The sequence below is a fragment of the Scardinius erythrophthalmus genome, assembly GCF_964197995.2.
Source record: "Scardinius erythrophthalmus genome assembly, chromosome: 6".
Lineage (NCBI taxonomy): Eukaryota > Metazoa > Chordata > Actinopteri > Cypriniformes > Leuciscidae > Scardinius > Scardinius erythrophthalmus.
The window spans coordinates 7,454,544-7,480,751 of NC_138226.1; the positions used below are offsets into that span (position 1 = coordinate 7,454,544).

The following is a 26,208-nucleotide window of genomic DNA, read 5'->3' on the forward strand; positions in this document are numbered from 1 at the left end:
CTGGTCTTACTTCATTAAAAATCTTTTCATAAGAGTCAACTGAAAAATAATGAGTTCGTACCATCTTAGTCCATTAAAATATGCTTCAGTAATAATGGATTTTGGAACGAGGGGCATAAAGGAGGATCTTCACCCGTTAACAGAAACATATGAGTTAGTCTGGAGTGCCCTATTCGACAGCGTGTATATAGGTACTATGATCCCAGCGATTTTCAAAATGGACACAGCGCTTTACACCAACCACAGGATTGATTTAGTAAAGTTTGTTTGTTAGAATAATTTTGAGCTCTGAGGGTGGAATTGGGCACTTTTTGAGCTCTGAAGATTAAGCTTCCTTAGCCACAGCATCAGCTTGTTCATTTCCTTGAATTTCTTGCCCTGGCAGTGGTACCTAACAAAAAATGTTCACAAATGCTGGGTGTTCATTCTTGGAAGATGCCAGAATCTGTACTCCATTTTTCGGATGGTTGACCACAAAGCCAGCTGAATCATGATGATCTCCAGACTTCGACCCATCTGTATATATTGGGATGTATGATGGAAAACTTACTCGGATACTTAAAAGTTGTTTGTATAATCATTTGGATGAGTTTGAGATTTGCTCTTCTTAGATCCATGATTATGATTGTTTTTTGTTTATATTCCATGGGGGAATACTGCAAAAGTGTGTCAAGTACATTCAAATCAACTTTGATATTTTCCAGGTGGGGTTTAATCCGCAATCCAAAGGGACGAATAATCCGTCTCCTTAGTTTTTTCTTTGCCTGTTTAAGAAGCACTGACAATCAACACTCAGAAATGATTGTGTCCAAACCTAAAGGCAACTGCATTGCTTCCCAGTCAGTCAGCAGGCAGCGTTTTTCTTTAAAAGTTACACCCTATGGCTTTAGACTGGCTAGGTCCCATAATGTCATGTTTCATGATCTAAAAAAAGAAAGAAAGAAAAAAGCTTTAGACACAAACAACTAAATATTTAAAGGTTGCAATGCTTTATTCTCAGTAGAAACAAAATTACAAGTACAGTCAGTAGTCATCATAAGTGCATACAGTACTTCCGATGCCATTTTTATTTTTCTTGCACAGAATAGTGGGATATTATAGGCAGTCGTGAGCATCTATGCAGAATTGTTGCAAAATTTGTAAAGACGGAAAAAAAAACATTGATTACACCGATCAAAAGGGACAGTAAAAAAATGGATAATGTTACAAATGATTTCTATTTCAAATAAATGCTGTTCTTTTCATCAAAGAATCTTGAAATAAGCTGTTTTCAACATTGATAATAATAAGAAATGGTTCTTGAGCAGCAAATCAGCATATTAGAATGATTTCTGAAGGATCATGTAACACTGAAAATTGTAATAAATGTAATGACAGTTGAAAATTCAGCTTTGCAAAAGAAAAAACACATATATAAGGAAATATATTAAAATATAAAACAGTTATTTTGGTAACCCTTTATTTTAAGGTGACGTAGTTAGACGTTATAACAGTAACTCATGCATAATTACAAGTAACTAACCTTAAACTAAACCCTAACTATATAGCAAGTACATGTTAAAGTAATATTACAAAGTACTTATTTGAGTAAGTAGAGTGTAACTACGTCAGCTTAAAATAAAGTGTAACCGTTGTTTTTTATTGTACTAACATTTCACAATATCTAAAACTCTTTTTACTGCATTTGTATAAATTTGTGTAAAAGCAGCCTCGGTGAGCATTAGAGACTTCTTTTCAAAATGTTATCAGGCCCAAAAAATGAACTGAACCCGACCAGAAACCCTACAGTGTTCTGGGTCCAGCAGGGCTCAGGTTGGGTAGCAACTGTAACTACTGTATATCTCCGCTGCTGCCCTTAATAACAAACTAGATCAAGGCAATTATGTAGACATTATGCAAACATTTCGACCTGCCTTGATGCCGTCCTACCTCCGTTTACCTATAAAGACAGCATTTGTTTTAGATTTGATAGCGCATGGTTGAAGCCCAACCTCCACTGAGGCCTAACACACTCTGCAGCACAATCACAAAAGCAGGTTCATGGAGCTGAACTAACGCCATGTTAACGTGTGTCCTGGATTATGTAAGAGAAGGGGGTGAGTTCGAACTGAAACACTGGTGGCTGGCTGCTCTCTCTGTTAATGAGTTTGAGGAAGGAGAGGGGAGCGGCCGCATTCTGGAGGCTGAAGTTCACCTAGAGACTATCTGGAGGTGAAAAGATAGGAGCGAAGCCCAACTCTTGGCTATCAAGGACAGAAATACACTGCCTAAAGAAGGTAGGCAACATTCTCTGGCAATTAAAGTACTTTAACTATAAAAACAGAACAACTATTTTCTAGTTTAGATGATTTTTTATTCATAAACGTCATGCTTTATCTATGCAAGAGCTCGTGCAACTCCTTTGTGGTGGCATTTTTTGGTGGAATGTGCATTTCGGGTTAAGGGAAGTCAAATTAGTAAATCCACGGCAATTTCATTCTCAATTTGCCCTGTTTCCCATGCATCCTTCATTATTTCATTCACAAAGGCTCTACTGTTGGGTCGACTGTAGTAGACTAACAGTGAGCCACTGTACATCTCAGTAATAATCACCCCCTCCCCAACCGCCTCCCACTTTTGATGGTCTATTCAACTCTCGAAAGATCCAGCCAGCTCTTTGCTGCCAGGGCATTTTGTAACATATACTTCACTTGCCAAATAAATCAAGAAAAGACGGTCTGTATTGATGCTATAGACAACATTGATGCACTGAAGGAACTTCAGAGATTCTGAGATTCACCAAGGAGGTCCCATGACCAAAGAGGCTTTAACTAGATCATAGCACAGGAAACATTTAACATAATTGCTGCAGATTTATTTTTAAACATTTTGTGCAATTGTCATGGCATACTTGATTCATTCGGTAATTATGCATGGACTTTGGAATTGTAGTAAGATAAACTAACAGTCAAAAGTTTGGACACACCTATTACCCTTTTCCTCATTTTATCATTGAAGTTAAAATATCAAACCTATAAAATAACACAACTGGAAATATGGAATTATGATGCAAAAAATGTTTAACAAATCAAAGCTATATTTTATTGCATCTTCTTTTGAACCATGCTGAGATGATTTTTAAACCATTTTGAAATGCTTTTTGTTCTCTATCTGCTCCCATACATCCATTTAAAAATTAACTATTAGTTTTGTACAGAAATTATGTTTAGGCAACTTGCCTACTAAAGTAAATCCAAGTATTTCAACATTAGACTTGGTCAAAAGGGTTATAACATCTTGAGAAATATAATAGTTTCCGTCAATTATTTCCAGACTTTGACTGGTTATTAGTTGCAAGTAATACCACAAAAGCGAAAGAGTTAACCAGTAATACATTCCAGTCCAGATTAGTGCATGTTTTCTAGCTCTTTGAATTTAAGCTTCAAATCAGGGTTATTTTGGTTGGAGATTTTTTTGTTGTTGTCTGGAATTCCTGTTAGAAGAGGGCTTGTAGTATTAGCATAAAAACTCCATGACAGGTCTCTAGTTTATTTTTCACTCAAAAATTAATAATTTACATCATTTACTCACCCTCATATTACAAACCTGGACAAAAACCATCATCGAAATATCTTCATCAAAATTACATGATGACAGGGTTTTCAAGTACAGGTGAAATATCCTTTAAAATTTCACAATCATACAAGTTGACTCATCTTACTAATTGCCAATATCTCATAGGTAGATATGACCTCAGGCTTTGGAGCCTCTCCTTCTCTTTAAATATATAAATATATATTCTGAGCAGATTAGATATGTAGTATGTAGAGCTAAAGGGAATGAGTAACTGATGCATTTCTAAAAATTACAATCCTATCTGCTCTAGCGAAGAGATACAGACTTCACTTGGTAATCTTAGCAGGAAAAAAATCAGGCAACAGACATGGAATTCCCTGGAATATATAGAAATAAGCGCATTTTAAAACTAAATGAAATTTAAAGACAGGCCAGAATTGTTTTAAATAAATAAACATATAGTGTTTTTTATATAACCCCTGAAAAAAACCTTGAATATCAGAGAATTGTAAGTTGATTTAAAAGTTTTAATATAAAGCCATTAAACATCATGCCTGGAAAATATTATATAGTGCTTATAATTTTTTTCTTGTTACGTTCATTAAATAAACATTAATTTTTATTGAGAGTGAAACTCATTGGTCAGAAGGAAGAATTGGTCAGTATACAGTCCACAGTCATGTCAACACATCAGAGTAAAATGCAGAGGACAAGTATGTGCAGCAGCAGATGGGCTGGGGGTGGAGAGGTAAACAATACATTTGTTTCGTTTTATTGCTCAGAGACATATACTGGGGAGGGGGGTGAGATAAACACATCATTCATGTAACTACAGATATGACACACCTGTATGCATATCACCTGCTCTTGCCATATATGGCCCTGAGTGAATGAACATAGAGAGAGATAAAAGTGCAAGGGTTGTAAAGTAGAGAGAGAGGGAGTTGCGCAGTCTCCAGCACTGTCTGTTAACCAGCAGCACCTTTACCTGGCTGCGTCCTTCTCGATTGCTCCGGTGGCAGGTGAGTTCCTCTTTTTCTCACTCTTTCCATTGCAGAAAAGACCTTTAGCTTTGACGATGCTCATTAAAGTGATTCATTAGCCAAGCAGACTGTAAAAGTTGACCCTGCAAAAGAAGAAAAAACAGTTGTAAATTTGGTGAATACAACCGTGCTTCTTATTTGAAATAGAAGTTTATTCAGAGATTTTTTGCCTTAATATTTATCATTAATCACTGGTTTTAATTACCCTTCTAATATTAGCTGCAAAATATATTCCTGTCTTATAACATTAAATATATTTCATAATATCTATTGGGTTACACTTTATTTTACAGTATGTGTACTTACCCCAAAAAGTACTGGTAATATACAGCAACTACATGGGTTAAGGTTAGGTTTAGGGGTTACCTAGTTATAACCCAGTTACTGTAGTTGCTAAGTACGTAGTATGTACATGCGGAACAGGACTGTAAAATAAAGTGCTACCATCTATTGAATCAATAAACTGATTCATTTGAAGCATTTGACATATACATTTATATGTAAAATATTATCAAAAAGTTCATAGCAAACAAAGTCAATGTCTCAATGAATAGCGTCCATTGTATATTTTGGCTTTATGCTTGAATAACTTGACAACATGCTATTTTTGCCTATATTACATTGTTCATTATAAGTTTGTATTGCATAATCGGACTGAAGGTTGGATTGGCCATGCTGGGCAGTTTACAGGAAGAATATTAATCAAGGTTATAGGGAAGGAGGTGGAGATGAGACATGTACACAGCACTGTCAGGCCTGATCAAACACCAGGCGGTTGCATAAAAACTCTGCACACTTTCCTGTTTGTTCTGACACACCGCATCTAATAATGGAGGGCAGATAATTCATGATATGGTGTTGTATTTGCAACAGCAGAGAGGAGCTATTATTGCACTAACGACATAACTTTAAGATTTAGTTAGGAAATATGAACCTTTGCACTGAGCAGAGGGTTTGTGATCAGTGACTTAAGGGTCAGTGCAATCTGTTTAGGCTAGAGACAGCGATATAGTCCCTAATAAAACCCAACCATCCAATCAAACAAGGGAGATTGAGTCATCTGTATAATCACACCATATCAACATCTGCAAGGTATCAGGGAAACATAAAAAAGATGTAGATAAGAAAGCTCATAAATTTGGGATATGCAAACAGAAAATGATCCATAGGGTGTGTGTGTGTGTGTGTGTGTGTGTGTGTGTAGATACATAAAGGGTGTATTCTGTATGCATGTATGTATGTATATTATTTGTCAATAATGACTGGCTCGCTGTACACATTCTGACTTTTTTACATCAGTTTGGTCCTGGAGGACTAGATCTGCTAAGCTGCTGCTGTTGATTATTGTTGCTGCTGCAGAGCAATTATGGAATTGCTATTGCTAATATATATGTAAGATGCTGCAGCATAAATAGAGATATATAAATCATGTAGCAAATTTAGGCAGGTGGAGCTGGGGGAGGTGGAGGGTTTCTGTTAGCAACCCTAACTCTAACTCTGATAGCGTGTTGAGGACTAGCCAACAGCAAACACTAAACCAGATTTAAATGTTGAGCAAGCAATCTTATTGGCTGTAGGATCAGCAGAGGCCAATCAGCTTGTGCCATGTGGTAATAATGTGATTGCTTGCAGATGACTGAACTATATACTGTATGATTGATGAATACACATTACATTGGCTGAAAGACATCATTAAATTACAACAGCGTTTCATGTAAGAGCTGTCATCAGGTGCGATGACCACACATGATCTGATAGTAGCTTCCTGCCTCATTTGTTAAACACAACACCACAGAAATGCAGTCGTCCGAAAAAAGATGATAGCGATCAAGCATTGGCAAGTTTTTTTTATTTTTATTTTTTTTATTATCATTACGGAACCAGGATGTGGAAAGGAGGACAGAGATAGTGGAAGGGAGGATAGGATGGAGAGGATTTGGTTGATACTTTAACATGAAAAGCAATGGCTTTGAAACAGACACTATCCCTCGCTAGCCACATAGTTTGCAATTTATTTAAACAGAGGGGTAATATGCGCACAACAAAGACAAAGCAAACGCAATATAATCAAATTTATATTACAAAAAAATTGTGTGTTACCTGGGCCAATGTAAAACATATTCATATAATAAATAATAAAAGTGGACTGGATAACACAAACAAATTATTAGAATCTTTATCGTTAAATTGTTAAAATCTGTGCTGATTAAATCAATATCTAGTTCAGTCCAAAAAACAGGCATTTTGTATGTTTTTCAGTAAAATATTTAAATATAAATATGCCAAAAATATACATTTAGATTTGTTTTCAGATAATCTATAATTAACGTTAAAAATAAGTAAACAAATTAAAATTAAATAAATATTTTGCATAAAAATCAAGCCTATTTTTGCAAGATTTTTGCATTTTTACATTATTTTCATTACAATTAAGCACCTTTTATTCACCAAGAATATATCTTGAATTAAGTTTTTTATACCACATTTAATGCATAAATGTCACAAAACAAATCTAAATATATTTAGTGAGGTTTATACTTTAAAAAATAAAAAGAAAGAAAAAATTAGGGAAAAAAAGACTAAAAGAGAATAAAGCGTATCCTCAAATTAAACTAAAAATATATGGCATTTAAAAAAAAATGTCCTTCTCAAGTAAATATCTCTTGTCATAAGGATGTTTATATGGAAAACAAAACAGACATACTGGTTAAGAAAAAAAAAATTGCAGTCAACAGAGTTCGAAGTATGTGCTCACTTCAGCAGATAAAGTGAAGTATCGTAGGTCTTGATCACACTCTGACATCTCAGCTACACTTAACTGCTAGATGTGGGGGCGTATTTTACACATTTGCATGATATATGGCATGAGGCTTTAATTTCCTTTCCAAGGGCCAGCTGACTATCTTTCTTCCACAAGCAAGGTTTCAAATAGCTTTAAGGTCTGGGTTTATAATGCATTATAAACTGAAGAGCAAACTAATGCATGAAACTTTAGGCCGCACCCTCTTTTGCCTTTGAATGACACTGAAGAAGCCTAACAGAAAATAAATCATTAAGCAAGCATTTATAGAGACCATGGCCATAAACAACAAAGCCATATTATAGCTTTGTGGGATTAACATATTCCATTATTAGTTGAAAAAAAGTAATTCAGTGGAAATCTTTGTTTTCCTTGCAAGTCTATGTACTTGAATATCAAATACAGCATGTTTTTAAAAAAACTGCATATATTTTTATTGGGAATTGTAACTTTTACTATTATATACAGTACTTTGCTATGGTGAGGTCAGATCAAGGAAAAGGGGTAGATACAAGAAAATGGGTGTGTAAACAGCTTGTAGCTTTGTATTAGAGAATCCTACTTAATGTAAAATTCACACACACATTTATCAGGAAATCATTCACAGTATATATATGTAACTCTAGGAAACATCTCACTGAATTCAAGTAATTCCTATCCAACCCTCCCTTTTTCTCTCTTCCAGGTATTTCGCTGAGACTTTAAGCTGGCACCATGCCACAGGACGTCAAGACCAATGTTCCCAAAGCCCTCAATAAAACCACACCAGGACTTCAGATATGGAGAGTGGAGGTAAGCAGGAATGATAGACACCACTGCTACTTTGTCAAATCAGTGCATTCATATCTCAGATCCTGACATCTTTAGCAAATTACTAATCAGTCTTCTGTTTAATCAATGGTCAGAACATGGAGCTCGTGCCCTGTCCATCTAAAACATATGGACAGTTTTTTGAGGGAGACAGCTATATAATACTCTACGTAAGTATCAGTGCTAAGTGCCCTATAATTAACTCAAGTGCTTTTGAGCTGAGAACCTTACAGGTCAGTGAACGAATGGTTGCACTTGCATTTTCAGACTCACAAGACCAGCAACAACTACACCTATGACATTCATTATTGGCTGGGAAAGTCCACCTCCCAGGATGAGCAGGGAGCAGCAGCGATATACACCACGCAGATGGATGACCACCTGGGGGGTGCTGCTGTGCAGCATCGTGAGGCCCAGGGCCACGAAAGCGCCACCTTCCAAGGATACTTCAAACAGGGCATCATGTAAGCCATCTTGGATTACCTTGGATGAATCTAATCAAAACATGATTCACCTAGCCAAGAAATCTAGACGCACCCTAGCGGCAGCAAAATTTATTTTGCAGCCAGGGTAGTCTAGCAACTCTCCGTTGACTTTCGGAGCTGTAAAAACCTAAATTGGGTCAGGCCAATCACAACGTGTATAGAGTAGGTTGGGGCGGGCTTAACATAATGACGACAGAGTTGCGACGGTTCCCTGCTACTTGAAAACAAAGAATGGCGGCTACTGCTGGCGAACAGTCTTTCGAATCGGCTTTGGCCGCGACTCTGGAGGACTTGGAGTTAGGTTTTTCTTAGAGAAAGGAGCAAAGAACGGCACTTAAAGGCCCGTTCACACCAAGCACGATAACTATAAAGATAACGATAAAGATAACTATATATGCGTCCACACCAACGACCGATAACGGTCTTTTTATTCTAAGCACGCGCGCGCCCGGATGATCCAGATCCATTTTAAATGCGCGAGACCTTTAAATTAGAATGGATTCTGATTGGCTGTCAGTGTTTTATCGTTCGACAGCTGGAAAAAAAAATCGTTCTGAAAGTGATCCCAACGATATCGTTCCTCATATCTTTATCGTTATAGTTGTGGTGTGAACTCTGTTATTCTTTAATATGGAGAACGATTTTTAGAATTATATCTTTATTGTTATCTTTATAGTTATCGTCCTTGGTGTGAACGGGCCTTAAGTCATTCTTAAAAAAGGAAGATGTGTTTGTAGTTTTGCCGGCCAATTCAAAAGTTGAATCTATCAACTAACGTTAGCTCCGCTGTTGGGAAAACGCTCTGGTTGGTTGAAGCGCTGTATTGCGTGCAGAGGGAATTTGAAAGCCGTTTATCCCGCCCCTCGGATTGAGCCGTGTCTATGGTGAGTTGCCAGACCTAACATCTTGATGTAGGTCTGGCTTGCCAGGCTATGATTCACCCCAAAATAAAAATAAAATTAATAAATAAAATAATAAGGATAGTAATAATAAGAAGACCTTTTATTTTGATCAAATAAGTTTAAGTTTAAGACCATTAGAATTCATGGCAAATAAATAAAATTACATTGTGCAAAAACAAATGAAGCCAATTTTTTAGAAAGATTTTTTATTTTGACATTTCACCCAAACATGAAAATTGTGTCATTATTACTCACCCTCAAGTCGTTCTAAACCAGTAAGACTTGTGTTTATCTTTGGAACACAAGCTAAGATCTTTATGATGAAATCTGAGAGCTTTCTGTCCCTCCATTGACAGTCTATGTAACTACCACTTTCAATATGGTTAAGGTTCCTATCCTGATTTATTGATTTAATTATTTATTGTGATTTGATATAAGTATCTATATGTTGTATGTGTTTCAACTTATTTATGAATCCTGTGATTCAAAGTGTCTTAATGACTCTGAAGTACAATGTTCATTAAAAGACAACTCTCTCATTTACTGGTAATTCTTTTAACTGCTTACAGTCCTCACGACTGCACGGGACCTGTAACAAAAGATATCATTAAAGTAATCCATGTGACACCAGTGATTTATCCTACATTTTCTGAAGGGAAGTGAGTACATTGTTTGCGCAAAAAAACATAATTGACCACTTTTTACAAAATATTAATCTCCACGATACAAGCATGCTGTGTTGACGCAAGAGCAGACTCGTTGGAGATTATTATTTTGTAAAGAAAGTGGTAAATTATGTGTTGTTTTTGTTTTGCGCATATAAAGCACATGCGTCACTTCATCAAGGGACAGAAAGCTCACAGATTTCATCAAAAAGATCTTCATTTGTGTTCCGAAGACAAATGAAAGTCTTACAGGTTTGAAAAGACATAAAAAAAGACAATTTGAAATTATCATTACTGTTACGTTTCTAGATGTTTTACTTTTGAGCTTTTTTGTAATTCCCCCCATTAATCCCAAATGTTCTTCTGATTATAGATTGATTTTATGTTTAAATCAGCATATTTTATTTTATGTATGTTACATTACACTCATTGTCCTGAAAATAATGGAAAAATGAAAAAAACTTTAATGTTCCAAAAAATACCCTTAATTTATTTCTCATTTATTTTATACTTATTTTTGTGGAGAAATCTGACCCTAACATGTTCTTGTTGGGAGTCATCACTTGCTGTAGTTTATATATGGTGTATAAATGACATTTTCAAGGGGATTTCTAATGTGTTCATCATGTGACTTCATACACAGTGCATTTATGTTCCTTCAATAGTCATTTCCGCAAAATAAGCCTCTTTATTTTAAGATGCAGCGTGATAAGAATGCGTTAGAATGCTTCTCTTCTCTTAGTCACAAAGAATTATAAAAATGGGGAAGATTACAAAAATAGAATAGTTTCCAAGAAGTGATGAACTTTGAGTGAGTAAAAATGAGTTACAATTGATCACGCTGTTAATTTCATTTTTCTAGATACAAAAAAGGTGGAGTCGCATCTGGGATGAAACAAGTAGAGACGAATACGTACAACATTCGCAGACTGCTGCATGTGAAGGGAAATAAGCATGTGGTTGCAGGAGAGGTAAGAATAACCACAGTCAGAACACAATAGAGGAACTCAGACCCACTACATCAGGGGTTTTCAAAGAGACAACTTACCAAATGGCGCGCACGCACACACACACACACACGCTCTTGTACATCTATCTTTATGAGGACATTCAGTGATACAATGCAATCTCTAGCCGCTTACCCTAACCTTACCCATCACAGCTAAGTGCCTAACCTGAACCCTTACCCTTACCCTAAACCTACCCTTAACCTAATTATAACCTTATCCCTAAAACCAAGTCTTTACCCTCAAACAGGCCTTTAAAGGGCTCTCAGAAAGTGAAGACCGGCCAAAATGTCCTCACTTTACTCTCTTTGTCCTCACTCCGATGGTCACACACACACACACACACACACACACACACACACACACACACACACACACACACACACACACACACACACACACACACACACACACACACACACACAGCAATGTCAGACTCTTAACTCCTCACTTTTATCATTGTTTGTGTTAACATGAAAAGTGCTGAAAAGTGCAGTTATGTTTTCAGAATAATAACAATTTAACTTTTTGAATTTATTCATTTAAACTGATTATTAGGCTTTAATTTTTACCTCTCTCCGCGCCTCCCCTGGCATGCTCTGGCGCCCCCAGGGGGAGGCGCGCCCCACACTTTGAAAACCCCATGCACTACATCAATACATGCTGGCCAGTGGTGTAAAAAATCTCCATCTAGATTGTGTGACTTTTAACTACTTCTTTTTTCCATGTGTCAGCCACACAAAAACCAACCACCAACGTCATGTCTAAAATATTAAAACCCACTTAAGAAAGGTTTAAAATCATCCAGTTTAAAATATGATTTGAAACATATTTAAGTGCCTCCGAATGCCATGCATTGTTTTATTTACTAATTTCAAGATGAAGAGGAAAGGATTAACATAGGCAAACTTTTGTCATTTACATAATATCTAAATGACTTCAGGGATAAGTATCTGTATAAATATTAACATACTATGTATCCACATAATGAATTATTAAATTAATTATATAAATGTATTAGTATTACATGAATATTATGTCTCCTGTACCACCTTGAGAGGCAGTTATAAGCAGCGTTGGGGAAAGTTACTTTTAAAAGTAATGCGTTACTCCCTAAAAAATAACTAATTGGCTTACTTAGTTACTTTTTATGGTAAGAAATGTGTTACGTTACTTTTGTGTTACATTTTCTCTCCTGGGCTGGGCTTGCTTGTTTGTTTTTGAACTAGTTCTGGATTGCAGAAGAATAGGACACATGAGAAGAAAGTTCAGCACTCTTATTTCGGCAATAAAAACAAAGAAAAATTAAACAAATGTGATGTTTAACTCAAGTCATTATTGCTTATTAGTATGGTTACAGTGGACCAGCGAAGGTCAGCAGCAAAGGCACTGATTAATAAAGTAAGATTAAATACAGAAAGTATATTTGTATTATAATATACTTAATTATTCCATGTTTGCATTTCACTGTTTATATTAATTTTTATACTAAATCTGTTTTTGAGCAAGTGAGTTGAGTAAATGCATGCTCACATTTAGTCTAGAACTACAATAAGCATCAGCGCACACAACACATCTCGGTCCGTGTAACGCTTCACAATTCAGTTTTCAGACCATACCATGCAAATGCAAAAATGAAAAAGTGAAACCAGACATTCTTTTTTCTTGTTTTTCCAGTACATTATCAATGGATATTTGCCTTTTTTCCCCCTTTTTTCAATTTTACTTTTGCTAAATTGTGACTTCAGAAACAAACATTTGAATAAATGAAATAAACCAATTTTCTATTTTTCCATTTTTTCGTCTTGTAATTTGTGCCGTGGGCGGTACCATTAGCACGGGGGTGTGGCCGTGGACTAACTTAGTCTTTACTATCATTTCATTTATGTAACTGCTTTATTTACACTGCATGCACGTTTGAGGGGAAGTTTAAAAGACGGAACACAGGACAACATTTTTTTCACCCGAAGTGCCATAACTTGTATTATTAGGCTAATAGTCTACGTGTAGGCTACTAAATTATAAGGCAGTCTCGGACCGGCCATCGGGAGCAGCCGGGAAAAGTGAAATCCCGGTGGCCTGGGTATGATTTGGCACATTGCCCGACCTGTTTGTATTGACCTAATAAAAAATACTACCAAGCGAAAATATAGAAAAAAAAAGTTTCTTTTTTTTGTTAGGTTTTTAGCTCTCGTTTGTAATAGTCTACAATACAATAAAGATGCAGATGTTTTCACTATAGCGGGCATTGTTCGTTACCAAGGCATCCGCTTGAGCTTCTGTGTGCTTTAGCTCTACACTGCTTCTCGTTCCCGTAAAATGCCCTTAAATCTATCTAAATCTATCTTAAATCACAGTTGTAGACTATATAGTCTGTTCATTACAATAGAAGCAGTTCGCCGGGATATGAGCATGAGGCGATAGCCTATATGCTATAGCTATGTGCTGCAAATCAAAAGCAATAATATTTATTTATTTTCAATAAATAAACATAAATACCTTGCTACGTTTGGCACATTGCCCAGCTTGTTTTTTATTTTTTTATCCGAGCACATTAAATTCGCCATTCGATAATGAATCAGCACTATAGACATTAAATAGCCTATTGTATTAGCCTACAAACGAGAGCTAAAAACCTTTAAAAAATTGTGGGGGGGGGGGGGGAAATATGCTTATTTTTTTCTATATTTTTTGCTTAGTAGGCTATAATTTTTATCGTTATTCTAGATTCTCGTGAAGTATCTTGAAAAGCGCTGCTGCTCGCGAGCCACCCCCGTTCTGCTGCACTGAAAATGAACTGTCTGGGATCTCGTGGTTGTGGCTGCCTCGGCTACTGTACCATGTAAAATGAACAACAACAAGGATATAGCTATATATTAATAAAATAAAATAAGAATGAATAGGTAAATACAAACAAGGGCAATGTGCCAAACCCAGGCCACCGGAATTTCACTTTTCCCGGCTGCTCCCGATGGCCGTTCCGAGACTGCCTTATAATTTAGCACAGACTATTAATAATAAAAATGATGGCACTTCGGGTGAAAAATGTCGTCCCGTGTTCCGTCTTTTAAACTTCTCCTCAAACGTGCATGCAGTAAATAAAGCAGTTACATCAATGAAATGATAGTAAAGACTAAGTTAGTCCACGGCCACACCCCTGTGCTAATGGTACCGCCCACGGCACAAATTACAAGACGAAAAATGGAAAAATAGAAAATCGGTTTATTTCATTTATTCAAATGTTTGTTTCTGAAGTCACAATTTAGCAAAAGTAAAATTGAAAAAAGGGGAGAAAAAGGCAAATATCCATTGATAATGTAACTGGAAAAACAAGAAAAATGAATGTCTGGTTTCAATTTTTCATTTTTGCATTTGCATGGTATGGTCTGAAAAGTGAATTGTGAAGCGTTACACGGACCCATCTTCACTTTACTCTTGACTTCTCTCAACATACGGACATGAGATGTGTCAGTCAATCAATGGGAAAACAAAGTAACTTGCGTTACTTATTTGAAAAAGGAAGATATTTTTTTGTGCTAATTTCTTGTTACTTGAAAACTTCTCGTTACTTGAAAAAAGTAATCTGATTACATAACTTGCGTTACTTGTAATCCCCCCAAAAGTGTAAATAATGAGGCTCAATCCCTTTGTGTTCAGGTGGAAATGAACTGGAACAGTTTTAATAAAGGTGATGTGTTCCTGCTGGACCTGGGGAGCCTGATCATTCAGTGGAATGGGCCCAAGAGTAACCGAATGGAGAGGTTAAGGGTAAACCATTTAACTCATTTGCTATGCAAAAAAAGCCCAATTTAGCAGTGTAAAGAATCACATTCTTGATGCTGAAGGTTTATATGACCACATATACACAGTAAGCATACTGAAGGCTTTTTTATAGGGAATGAACCTAGCGAAGGACATCCGTGACCGAGAGAGAGGCGGACGAGCACAAGTGACTGTAGTGGAAGGAGATGATGAGAAATCTTCTGAGGAAGCCATGAAAATGATGAAGCAGGTATTGGGGGAGAGAAGAGAGATCAAAGAGGCCATCCCAGATCAGATCGTTGATGAGAAACTGAAGACTGCCATTAAACTCTTTCAGTGAGTTAAATTTGAACCTGTTTTAAGTATACTCTTGCTGAATTATTTTGTTGAAAAATATGCGCTGCAACTAAAATAATCTTGTGTGAAAAGTATTTCAGATGCTGAGGGGAACCTTGTAGTGCAGGAAGTGGCAGTGAAACCTCTCACACAAGACCTACTAAAAACCGAGGTATGACTAACCCTGCCCTTTCAACCAGCCTTCACACCACAGCATAAAACAATTCTGTACAAAGGCCAAGTTGATAGCATAGGATCCAGTGATGTATATTGTAGTCAAACGTCACACTTACACCTCTGTCAAAGTGTAAGGTTGCATTTCATTGATCACAGCTGGGAGGGACACATGTGATGAAATAGTTAGGGTCATGAAAAAGTGAGCCAAGGAAGGAGCAGTTGGAGGAAATGGTTTGAAAAGAGGAATTTCTGACGTCAACTGATTTTGTTTCAGATGCATAGCAAGTTATTACATTATTGCATTTTGATACAAGATTATGAAGACAAAGTTTTTTGTTTTAAATAGCATGCACCAATGAATTGTGCACAATAAGCCCAAGAACATGACTTCAAAAAGTAAATAGAATCAAATCTAATTTCATCACTTGAAGTAAGACAAAAAAAAAGCAAGTTGTACTGTATGCAAGATGACCATCTATCCAAATGCAAATTGAGTGTATAATTGTTATTTTGGTTAGTTGCACACAGTATAAATGTATGCCAAGTGAAATCTGATTCCTGTGGCAGGACTGCTATCTACTGGATCAAGGTGGAATAAAGATCTTTGTCTGGAAGGGCAAAAAGGCATCAAAAACTGAAAGGGCGGAGTCTCTGAAGAAAGCAGAGGTGAGAAAAGACCATTCAAATACACTTGAAGCACTAATCAACATTTTTTTTACAATGGGCCTCATTCACCAACTGTGTATACACACGTATTTGTGCGTAAAAACGTATGTGTGAATAACGTCAAGCAGAAATTATGATTTATCGTCAACTAATTGATCGTACAAGTCCTTAAAAGCCAAGTCTTTAAGTTATCCTATTTTTTTTATTTTGCTGGGGAACCATTTATGCGCACATTAGAACAATTGTACAGTTATTAGTGAATAATGCCCAATACTTCTAATCTTAGCATAGTATATTGCACCAAATAGTAATGTAATCACATAGCAAATTATTGTGAAAGAAACACTTCATCATCTCACTTAATATTCTATTGTTCTAGGCCTACATAAAGGCAAAAGCATATCCTGCAACCACCAATGTAGAGACTGTGAGCGAAGGAGCAGAATCATCAGTGTTCAAGCAACTCTTCCAGAAGTGGACAGACAAAGGACAGACAGCTGGAATGGGAAGCACACACAGTCCAGGGAAAATAGGTGAGCATGGTGTACTAGTGTAAGACCGACTCTAAAGAACACTACTAAAGAAGCAGAAGCACTTGTCCAGGGGATAAAAAAAGACAAAATGTTCAGGAGCTTGTAAAAATAGTGAAATATAAATGTGTTATCTTTGTAATAGTTAAAAATGACAAAAAAATAAACAGTTCTGCAATGCAGTGTTTGGGAAGTTACTTTAAAGCTCATAGCTTGTCCAGTTTAAATACAGTCAAGCTCATCCTTTGAAATAGTAGTTAGCTATACTACAATTTGCACACGAAAAGTAGCTAACCATATGTATTAAAATTGCTTAAAATTATCCACTACTGCATCGCTATTTTTAATTGTCATCTTTCCAGCACTGCTGAAATGACAAATACTATGCAGAAGAACTTCTATTTAAGAATAAGGCAGCATTCATACAGGATGCGATCTCAAGTTTTAAAAAAAAAGATGAGACGCTGATTAAAAAAAACATTCCTCTACCCTGTGTACATAGGCCAATCATTAAAAAATAGCACAGACAAAACACAAGAATGCATCCTGTATAAACACTCCCTTAGAGACTCATCTTATTCTACACTCTGACTTTATTCATTTTATGATTGCTTTCTGTAGCCAAGGTTGAGCAAGTCAAATTTGACGCCACCTCTATGCATGCAAGACCTGACTTGGCTGCACAGCAGAAAATGGTGGATGATGGGTCAGGTGAAGCCGAGGTCAGTGAAATGACCTTTCATTGCCTTTCATGCATCTTAGTAAACAGAACTCATTACATAAGTGTGTTCATCCCTCAGGTATGGAGGCTTGAGGACAATGAGCTTGTCCCTGTGGAAAGAAAGTGGCTCGGACACTTCTACGGGGGGGACTGTTACCTTATTCTCTACAAATATGAAGTCAGCAGAAAAATACACTACATTCTGTACATGTGGCAAGTAGGTGTATCTTCCTCCCTCATTTTCTCACTCCCTGTACACTACCTTTCAAAAGTTTGAGGTCGGTAAGATTTATTAATGTTAACCAAGACTACATTTATTTAACCAAAAAACAGTAATATTGTGAAATATTATTAGAATCACTTAAAGTAACTATTTTCTATTTGAATATTTGAATATGTTTAGGGGCGCCATGCAAGCACGGCAGAGCTGACAGCCTCTGCATATCAGGCTGTGATTCTGGACCAGAAGTACAATGGAGAACCGGTGCAGGTCCGCGTTCCCATGGGAAAGGAGCCCATGCACTTAATGGCTATTTTCAAGGGAAAAATGATTGTTTATGAGGTAGGTCTGTCAAACTGTTCCTCTCTATACGAAACACTTGGGCATTTCATCAGTTGTAACAACGGAAACCCAAAACCCAAACACACTTCCTGTTTTAGGGATGATTATGTTTCTGTTTCTAAAAACACTATCAGAAAATACATAAATAAATTATATGTGTTATGTGTATATGTATTATATATGTTATATATGTATACACACACACACACACACACACACACACACACACACACACACACACACACACACACACACACACACACACACACACACACACACACACACACACACACACACACACACACACACACACACAGTATATAGCAAAAAGTAAGAGGTGCAACAGCTTGCCACTAGGGCAGTGCCTTAAAGATACAGCTTTGTCCCATATCAAATCAATATATCATCTTATTGCCTTAAGATACTAATATGCACTCTTTAAGGATAGATATGGATATGATGCAAAGGTGTACTTTTGAGGATATTGGTTCAATGACAAGCTACCTTATTTTGCACATTGCACTTATTACAGCCTAACTTCCTGAAAAGTGTAAAATGTGTGGTGCCTTCAAAACAATTGAGGTGGTTAATATGGGGAAGTAGGGGTGTTTTGGAAACAATTGTTGCTGCTAGGGGTGCAGAAATGAGCCACTTTTCATTTATTTCTCACAGTGCATGTTAACTCATTTGTTGTTGTGATTGAATACCAGGAAGGAAGTTCCAGAGAAGGCTCCTCCCATTCTCAGCCACCAGTTAGATTGTTTCATGTCCATGGAACGAATGAGTTCAACACGCGTGCCACTGAGGTGCCTCCACGCTCATCCTCTCTGAACTCCAATGATGTCTTTGTGCTCAGCACAGATAAGTGCTGCTACCTGTGGTATGGCAAGGTCGGTGCCTATCCACATTATATATACACATATATATATACATTATATATATCAAAAGATATTTCTGAAAAAGTATAGGGGAGCACCAGTAATGTCTTACATGTCTGTCCTAAATACTTGACTTTAATATTACCATGCAGGGCTGCAGTGGAGATGAGAGAGAGATGGCCAAATCACTGGCTGACATCATCTCCAAAAGGGAGAAAAATGTTATTGCAGAGGGTCAGGAACCAGCTGACTTCTGGGTAAACCTTGGTGGAAAGTCCCAGTATGCCAGCAGCAAAAGGTACAGCAACAATTGCACACTGCACACATGTTAATGCACAAATTATTATGGCTCTGTTGAGCTATTATGGCTCTCCAAAATCTGTTGAGCTGTTAATTGAATTTTATTTTTTATTTCTCCATCGTTTTAAATTCGGTTATATCATTTGCAATGCTTCATGGGATTGTAGTTCTTTCCCTTATTAAATCAGTTAAGTACTTTTTTGCTTCAATAAAAAAAAAAAGTTTGTAATTTTGTGTAATGGTTGGCTTGGTTCATGGCTTAAAACGCTTTAACAAAGACTTTTAAAAAATGAAAAGTGAAATGGAAAAAATACTTCCGGAACCAATGCCACAGAAAAAGTCGCACTGTTGCACTGATGCAATTGGACAATTGATTTCAATAGGGTTTAGCATTATGGCATGCATTTTGCCATTGCTTTCATTGCAAAGGAAAGGATATATGTGATTCCACGTAGACAGTTTTGGGACACAGCCAATAAGTTTCTCCCATTCTCAGACTTCAGGATGAGAACATTAGTGTTACGCCCCGGTTGTTTGAGTGCTCCAACCAGACGGGTCGCTTTATAGCGACAGAGATAACAAACTTCAACCAAGATGACCTGGATGAGGATGATGTGATGTTGCTGGACATCTGGGATCAGGTGAATATAATGGTGGTTGTCTCTCTGTGCAATTGTTCATATCTTTTTCATACCACAAGAAATCACAGCACAGTTGTTTTGTTAGGTGTACCTGTGGATCGGCAAAGGTGCCAATGACACGGAGAAGAAGGAAGCAGTGGTTACGGCACAGGAATATCTGAAGTCCCATCCTGCAGGGCGTGACCTGGAGACACCTATCCTAGTGGTCAAGCAAGGGTTTGAGCCGCCCACCTTTACAGGATGGTTCTATGCCTGGGACCCACAAAAGTGGAGTGTAAGTAGCTGACATGAGTTTACTTTCTTTCAGCATGACAACTTATTTCACAAGTGTATGGTACAGGTGATGAATGTTTTTTATTGTCTTTTAGGGTGGTAAATCCTACGACCAGCTTAAATCAGAGCTTGGAGATGCAACTGATCTTATCAAAATTACTGTGGTAAGTTCTTAATTGTTTTTAAGGGTTTAAATGGTGAGCTACGTTAATGTCCTAGGTTAAATTACCTAGGGAATGCAGGAACTGATAAAAATGTACAGTATAACTTGAATGCTCTTTAAATTGCTTAGGGCAAAAAGCGCCTGCAAAATGCATAAATGTGACATGTGAAGATGTTTTGACATCTTGTGCACAGGATCTGACCCAACCAATCTCAAACCAAACCAACTCAAGTAACTCAACTCAAGGCCAAGGGGGTACTATGATACCCCGTCCTGTCACACAAACCTTCCCTCCAGAGAAGCTGGTGAACACTCAGACAGAAGACCTGCCTGAAGGAGTCGACCCCACAAGAAAAGAGGTAAACTCGGGTTTAATTTAATTTAATGAGATCTAATATACTGTATGTGATGAGTGGCGAGAATTTTTACGTGAATAAATACATAGATCCGACTACTTTACGTGTGTACTCTAATGGTCTAGTTGTTTTGTGATTTCACCGGAACGAACAGAGTGTGACGTGTGAAGACTGTGCACGAGCCACAAGAGAACACTGTATCGATCCACTGATCGCAGCAGCAACGAGCACTTTGATCACTTGATTTAAAAAAACAACACATTTCAGCGCTAGATCGCCTCTTATTTAACAAACGAACGAAATGAATGCTCTGCTACTGGAGATGCTTTATTTATTTGTATTGGTACATCCGTGCCGTGAGATGTTTTAAAAAGTGGTGGGGGCAATATCAACCCTGGAAAAAAGTGGTGGGGACATGTCCCACCAGTCCCACCCACAAATTATACCTATGGTATAAGAACATTTTATTACAAACTAAATTATTAAATAAACACTATAAATGTGAATACTATCTTTTCGGAGAATGACAAAACCTATCAAGAAAGACTTTTATGGTTTTTAGATCATGGACATATTTTCATGACAATACAAGAAAAACCCCATTCTCATTTTAATGTGACCTGGACATGTTTTGGTATGATCTATTGAGAAAACTAACACACACCTCCATCATCTATGCAGGACTATCTCTCAAACGAAGACTTCATCCTGATCATGGGGATTTCTCGGATGGATTTCTACGCTATGCCGTCCTGGAAGCAACTGAACGTGAAGAAACAAAATGGCCTGTTTTAGGATGGAAAACATGGTACAGATTGTACACAAATACAATCCTGTGCTACAAAACAGACTTCTTCTTGTTAGGCTGTATGGTGCCATGCAAAAACATACAGTCAGGATCATTTCTTTTTAGAGTTTTTAGATTTACATGTTTACATATAATTACTTTATTTAAATATATTTTTGCACATGCAAATTGATTTATTTGAAATTGCTGTATTTGAAGTTAATGTTATAAAGCAGAATTAATTAGTACCTATAATTTTACAACAGAAAATATAGGAGATATGGGAAAATGAAGCTCGTAGGTCTTTTTTTACACTGCGATTATTGAAGCTGCTTTGTGAACTTCGATTTTAATCTTTTGTTAATGCATCTCAATGGGATACCTTCAAGCACTGACTAAAAGCTGCTTTTTACACAAGTGGCTTAAGCACTGCAATAAAATTTAATATATTTGAGCCAAGATAAAGGTTTTTATGTGAGGTTAATCATGTATAGTGTTAATTATTGGAGGAGACTGTATACTGTCTAATGTGTAATTTCCATTATTAATCATTTACTGTATACAAGAGGCACACCACCTGTCCAATGGAAAAGTCAATAAACAGAAAAAGACCTCATTGAAATGGAAAATCTTTTGTTGCCTCTTTGCCAATGCAAATATTATACATTAACTCATGCACAATATCAATAGGGTCCTGCAAAACCCTTTTTGTGGCCCTGAGCAAAGCATTTGCATCTTAATCTAACAAAAGAGAAAACTTGTAACAAGGACAGTTCTTATTTAAATAGCATAGATATCAAAGCTTGAGAATGGTAGTCAAATTATGACAGCCAACTAGTTACTCAGGAAAGCTATCTGATGTATAAGTCATCCTAACTGGTAGGAGAAAAGCTCAGTCTAGGCTAGTTTGCTGGTTCTTGAAAACCTGAACTTAAGGCTGATTTAAGTTGTTATGGGATTGTAGTTAACGCAAAGAGTTTAATCAGGGACGTAACTTGAAAAGCCTTTGAAAAACATAGGCAGTCAATGATAGAATTACCTCAGACACCTCGTAGTACAGCAGAACAATGATTAAATGTATAAATAAACATTCTAACATAAACTAAAATATGATTCATAAATAAGTAAATCAGGCCTGCCAACTCTCACGCAATTGACTCTGTTCTCACGTCACACATTTCTTTAGCCATTAAGTCCAACATGTGCAGCACAAATCTGTCATATAGGCTAGATGAAATTATGAGAACACGAATGTAAAAGAATGTTGTGAATTCTGTGTGCCTGTGTTTCAGTGCGTTGTTGTGGAAAGAGCACATCCGCAGAGTTGCACAGTCAAGTCATTTTGTTGTATATGATTAATCTCATATAGGATACTTTTGGTTAAAGGAACACTCTGACTTTTTGGGACTTTAGCTTATTCTCAGTATCCCCCAGAGTTAGATAAGTCCATACATACCTTTTTCATTTCTGTGCGTTCTGTAAGTGTTATTTGATGCACCCACCGCTAGCCTAGCTTAGCACAAAGACTGGATGTAAATGGATAATGGTAGCATACTAATCCCAATAAGTGACAAAATAATGCAAACATTTTCCTATTTACATGTTGTGATCTGTATAGTCACAGTGTGTACAAATAACAAGGCTATATGAGACAGAGACCATTTTTAATCGTATAAATACTGGGAACTATATTCTCACTAGGCGTAGGAGCACAGCTAACGTTACTTGGGCGGAGTGATTAGCGCAGCACACGAGACGCCCTGTGGTGAGGAGCAGAGAGTTTGCTCGGAGTTGGAGTAATAGAGTCAGCAATTACTAGATAGTAAATTTATAGTTTACAATCATGGGTGTTCGCTGTATTGTAAAGAGCTGCGACAATAAACAGGGGAGACCAGGTAATACTATGATGTTTCATAGAATTCCAACCAAAAACGCTGACCTGATGAATCGATGGCTACAAACACACCTGTAAACAGCATCACGAAGTATTTCGTTTGCTCTGAATATTTTACTATAGATGACTATTTTGAAAAAATGCAAGTTGCCACACGGACCATGAAACGTGTGCTAAAGGATACAGCCATCCCATCGATAATAAAGACAGGACAAATTGGATCACCTGTTGCTGCGGTGTGCGGTAAGTGTTCCGTTATGTTTTGAGATGACTCACATTAGCCAGATACTGTAACAGTCACAGTGCCATGCTAATGTAATGTAACCTTAGTAGTGACACTATTACGTGAATAGGGGCTCCGTGTATCCCCTTTATTGTTATTATTGTGTTGTCATGAACACTGTATCGCTCAATAACAAATGAGCGGCGCTAAATGTAACTCTCAGGACTGTAACATTCAACTTGCTAATGAACAGCTTCCAAAGTTTGTAACTCCTCGTCTGTGTATTCTGGCTCAAAACTTATATGGTTCTGGATCTTGGTTTGATACACAGTAAAATTCCTCTGACAATTCCTCAAAGTCAGCCATGATCACGAGTCACGTTCACTACTAGCTAGTTAGTCACGTTTGTTTTGTTTACGGAACCATCAACAGGGCGTCTCGTGTGCTGCGCTAATCACTCCGCCCAAGTAGCCACTCCGCCCAAGTAGCTGTGCTCCTGCGCCTAGTGAGAATATAGTTCCCAGTATTTATACGATTAAAATGGTCTCTGTCTCATATAGCCTTGTTATTTGTACAAGCTGTGACTATACAGATCACAACATGTAAATAGGAAAATGTTTGCATTATTTTGTCACTTATTGGGATTAGTATGCTACCATTATCCATTTACATCCAGTCTTTGTGCTAAGCTAGGCTAGCGGTGGGTGCGTCAAATAACACTTACAGAACGCACAGAAATGAAAAAGGTATGTATGGACTTATCTAACTCTGGGGGATACTGAGAATAAGCTAAAGTCCCCAAAAGTCGGAGTGTTCCTTTAAGTTAATTAACGATGCAGTAAAGCGCTTCATTGTACCGGTGATCATCTTTAGCTTCAGAACGCACGCTCAAACAGCAATACACAAAATTAATAACTACTAGGACTGTCATACAGTAGTCAACAAGTGGATCAAAACCTTTTATCAAAGTTATACATGAATTTTGAACAATACCCAATTACCCATTCTTGTCTTTGGACAACTTGATTTAACTTTTTTGATCCACTTCAAATGTTGACTACTGTGCATTATAATGAGAACACTATTTTAATAAAACTTTGTGAATTCTTTGTGAGTTTAGTTGCTGTGTTTCAATGCGTTGTTACAGGAAGAGCGCATCCACAACAGGAGTTGCTACATTCACTACGGATATTGACTATGTAACTTAGTTCAAGTTCATCTGTGCGTGATTTTGTGAAAGTCGATTTATTAAGTGTATTTTGTATAAATATATGATTTATCTTATATAGGATGTGTTTCATTGAGCTAATTAACCTTCTAGCAAAGCGCTTCAGTTGTTCATCAGCTCTTCAACTTCAGCGCGTGAAGCTTTTACAGCAATTATGCTATTTGAAACAGTAAGATTAACAGTTTACTATTACTGTAATATTAAAAATGCTTAATATTTTTCCAAAAACATTGATATACATACATAACTTTGGATCTTAAAAATGTATTTGTAGCCCGGTGAGCCTAAAGAAACTAAATTTGAAAGTAATGTTTATTTTACATTATAATGTGTATATTTTATTTAGTCTGCGCCTTTACAGTGTTTTCATCTGTATGTATATAGTTATATAATTATATATAATATTATTTAATGTTTAATATCTGATTTAAGTACTGACGTATGACGCAATTGATGAGAGGAAGGGCGTGGCTGAATGATAGGGAGAGAGGAAGAAAAAACGAGACGAGTCGGACGAGGAAAGCTAAATATTAGGATTTTCACACGATAATCCTGTATATACAGACCTAATCAGTCATTAATATTGTTGCTTTGCTGATAAGAACTTTATTTAGCAATTATTTGTGATATTCATCCTGGATTTCACTCCGTACGCTCGTGAGGTGATTCGCGCGAGCAACGAGCCCATCGCATTTGGGAGGCAAACCAGATAGCGCTCCGGGTGACTGGAAAAGCCCGGAGTTCCTCTGGCAACGAGGGAGAAGTCGTCACAACAGATAGCGCTCTGGGTGACCGGAAAAGCCCGGAGTTCCTCTGTTGCATCGCGGGAGAGTGGGACAGCCGCTCACGCGCGCTGTCATCGACATTGTCATATCGCGGGACACATCGCGTTCGGGAAACCATCAGGCCTGCAACGTAGAGTGTGTGTGGTAATGAGAGCGTGAATGTGGGCCCACTTAAGTGAGTTTTGATTTGAATTGCTGAGTAGTTCATTGAATACCTATTTGAAGACTGTGTTATTGAGTTTAACAGTTAGACATGTGAGGGTGTTTAACACTTGTGAGATAAGTGTTTGGTTTATTTTCTGAAATTGTAAATCCTTTAAACTTATTTAATTTGATATTTAATTTTATTCCAAACGATTGTTTTGAATTTTCCTATTTTAATTTATTACATTTCACATTCAAATACATAAAAAAGACTCGTAAGACAAGCTTTTGATTCAATAGTCTTTATTGCTGCTGAAGGTGATGGAATAACGTTACATGTGATTATTACACAAATACTTACCCAGGCCCCAGCTGTAATATAGTGGGTATCATTACTGGGGTTACATAAATTGGAGGCACCGCTGGGATCCATTACCCTTATTACTACAGCAGCATTAGCCTAGAGAGAAAAAAAAGAAAGAATTTTTTTTTGTAATTTTAGTGACAAGAAACAG

At 37.0% G+C, this 26,208-nt stretch overlaps 1 protein-coding gene across 1 annotated transcript; it reads left to right on the forward strand.

Moving 5' to 3' along the window:
- The first annotated feature begins 8,080 nt into the window (after positions 1 to 8,080).
- Positions 8,081 to 22,044, forward strand: vil1 (villin 1). The gene is made up of 19 exons (XM_081367864.1): positions 8,081 to 8,190; positions 8,304 to 8,378; positions 8,476 to 8,672; positions 11,123 to 11,231; positions 14,925 to 15,035; positions 15,163 to 15,365; positions 15,459 to 15,537; positions 16,110 to 16,208; positions 16,588 to 16,741; positions 17,360 to 17,460; positions 17,539 to 17,676; positions 17,863 to 18,021; positions 18,732 to 18,911; positions 19,052 to 19,197; positions 19,696 to 19,840; positions 19,926 to 20,114; positions 20,209 to 20,277; positions 20,471 to 20,635; positions 21,314 to 22,044. Exons 1-19 carry the CDS (start codon positions 8,113 to 8,115, stop codon positions 21,425 to 21,427), a joined length of 2,511 nt encoding a protein of 836 aa, XP_081223990.1. The 5' UTR covers positions 8,081 to 8,112; the 3' UTR covers positions 21,428 to 22,044.
- The last annotated feature ends 4,164 nt before the right edge of the window (positions 22,045 to 26,208 follow it).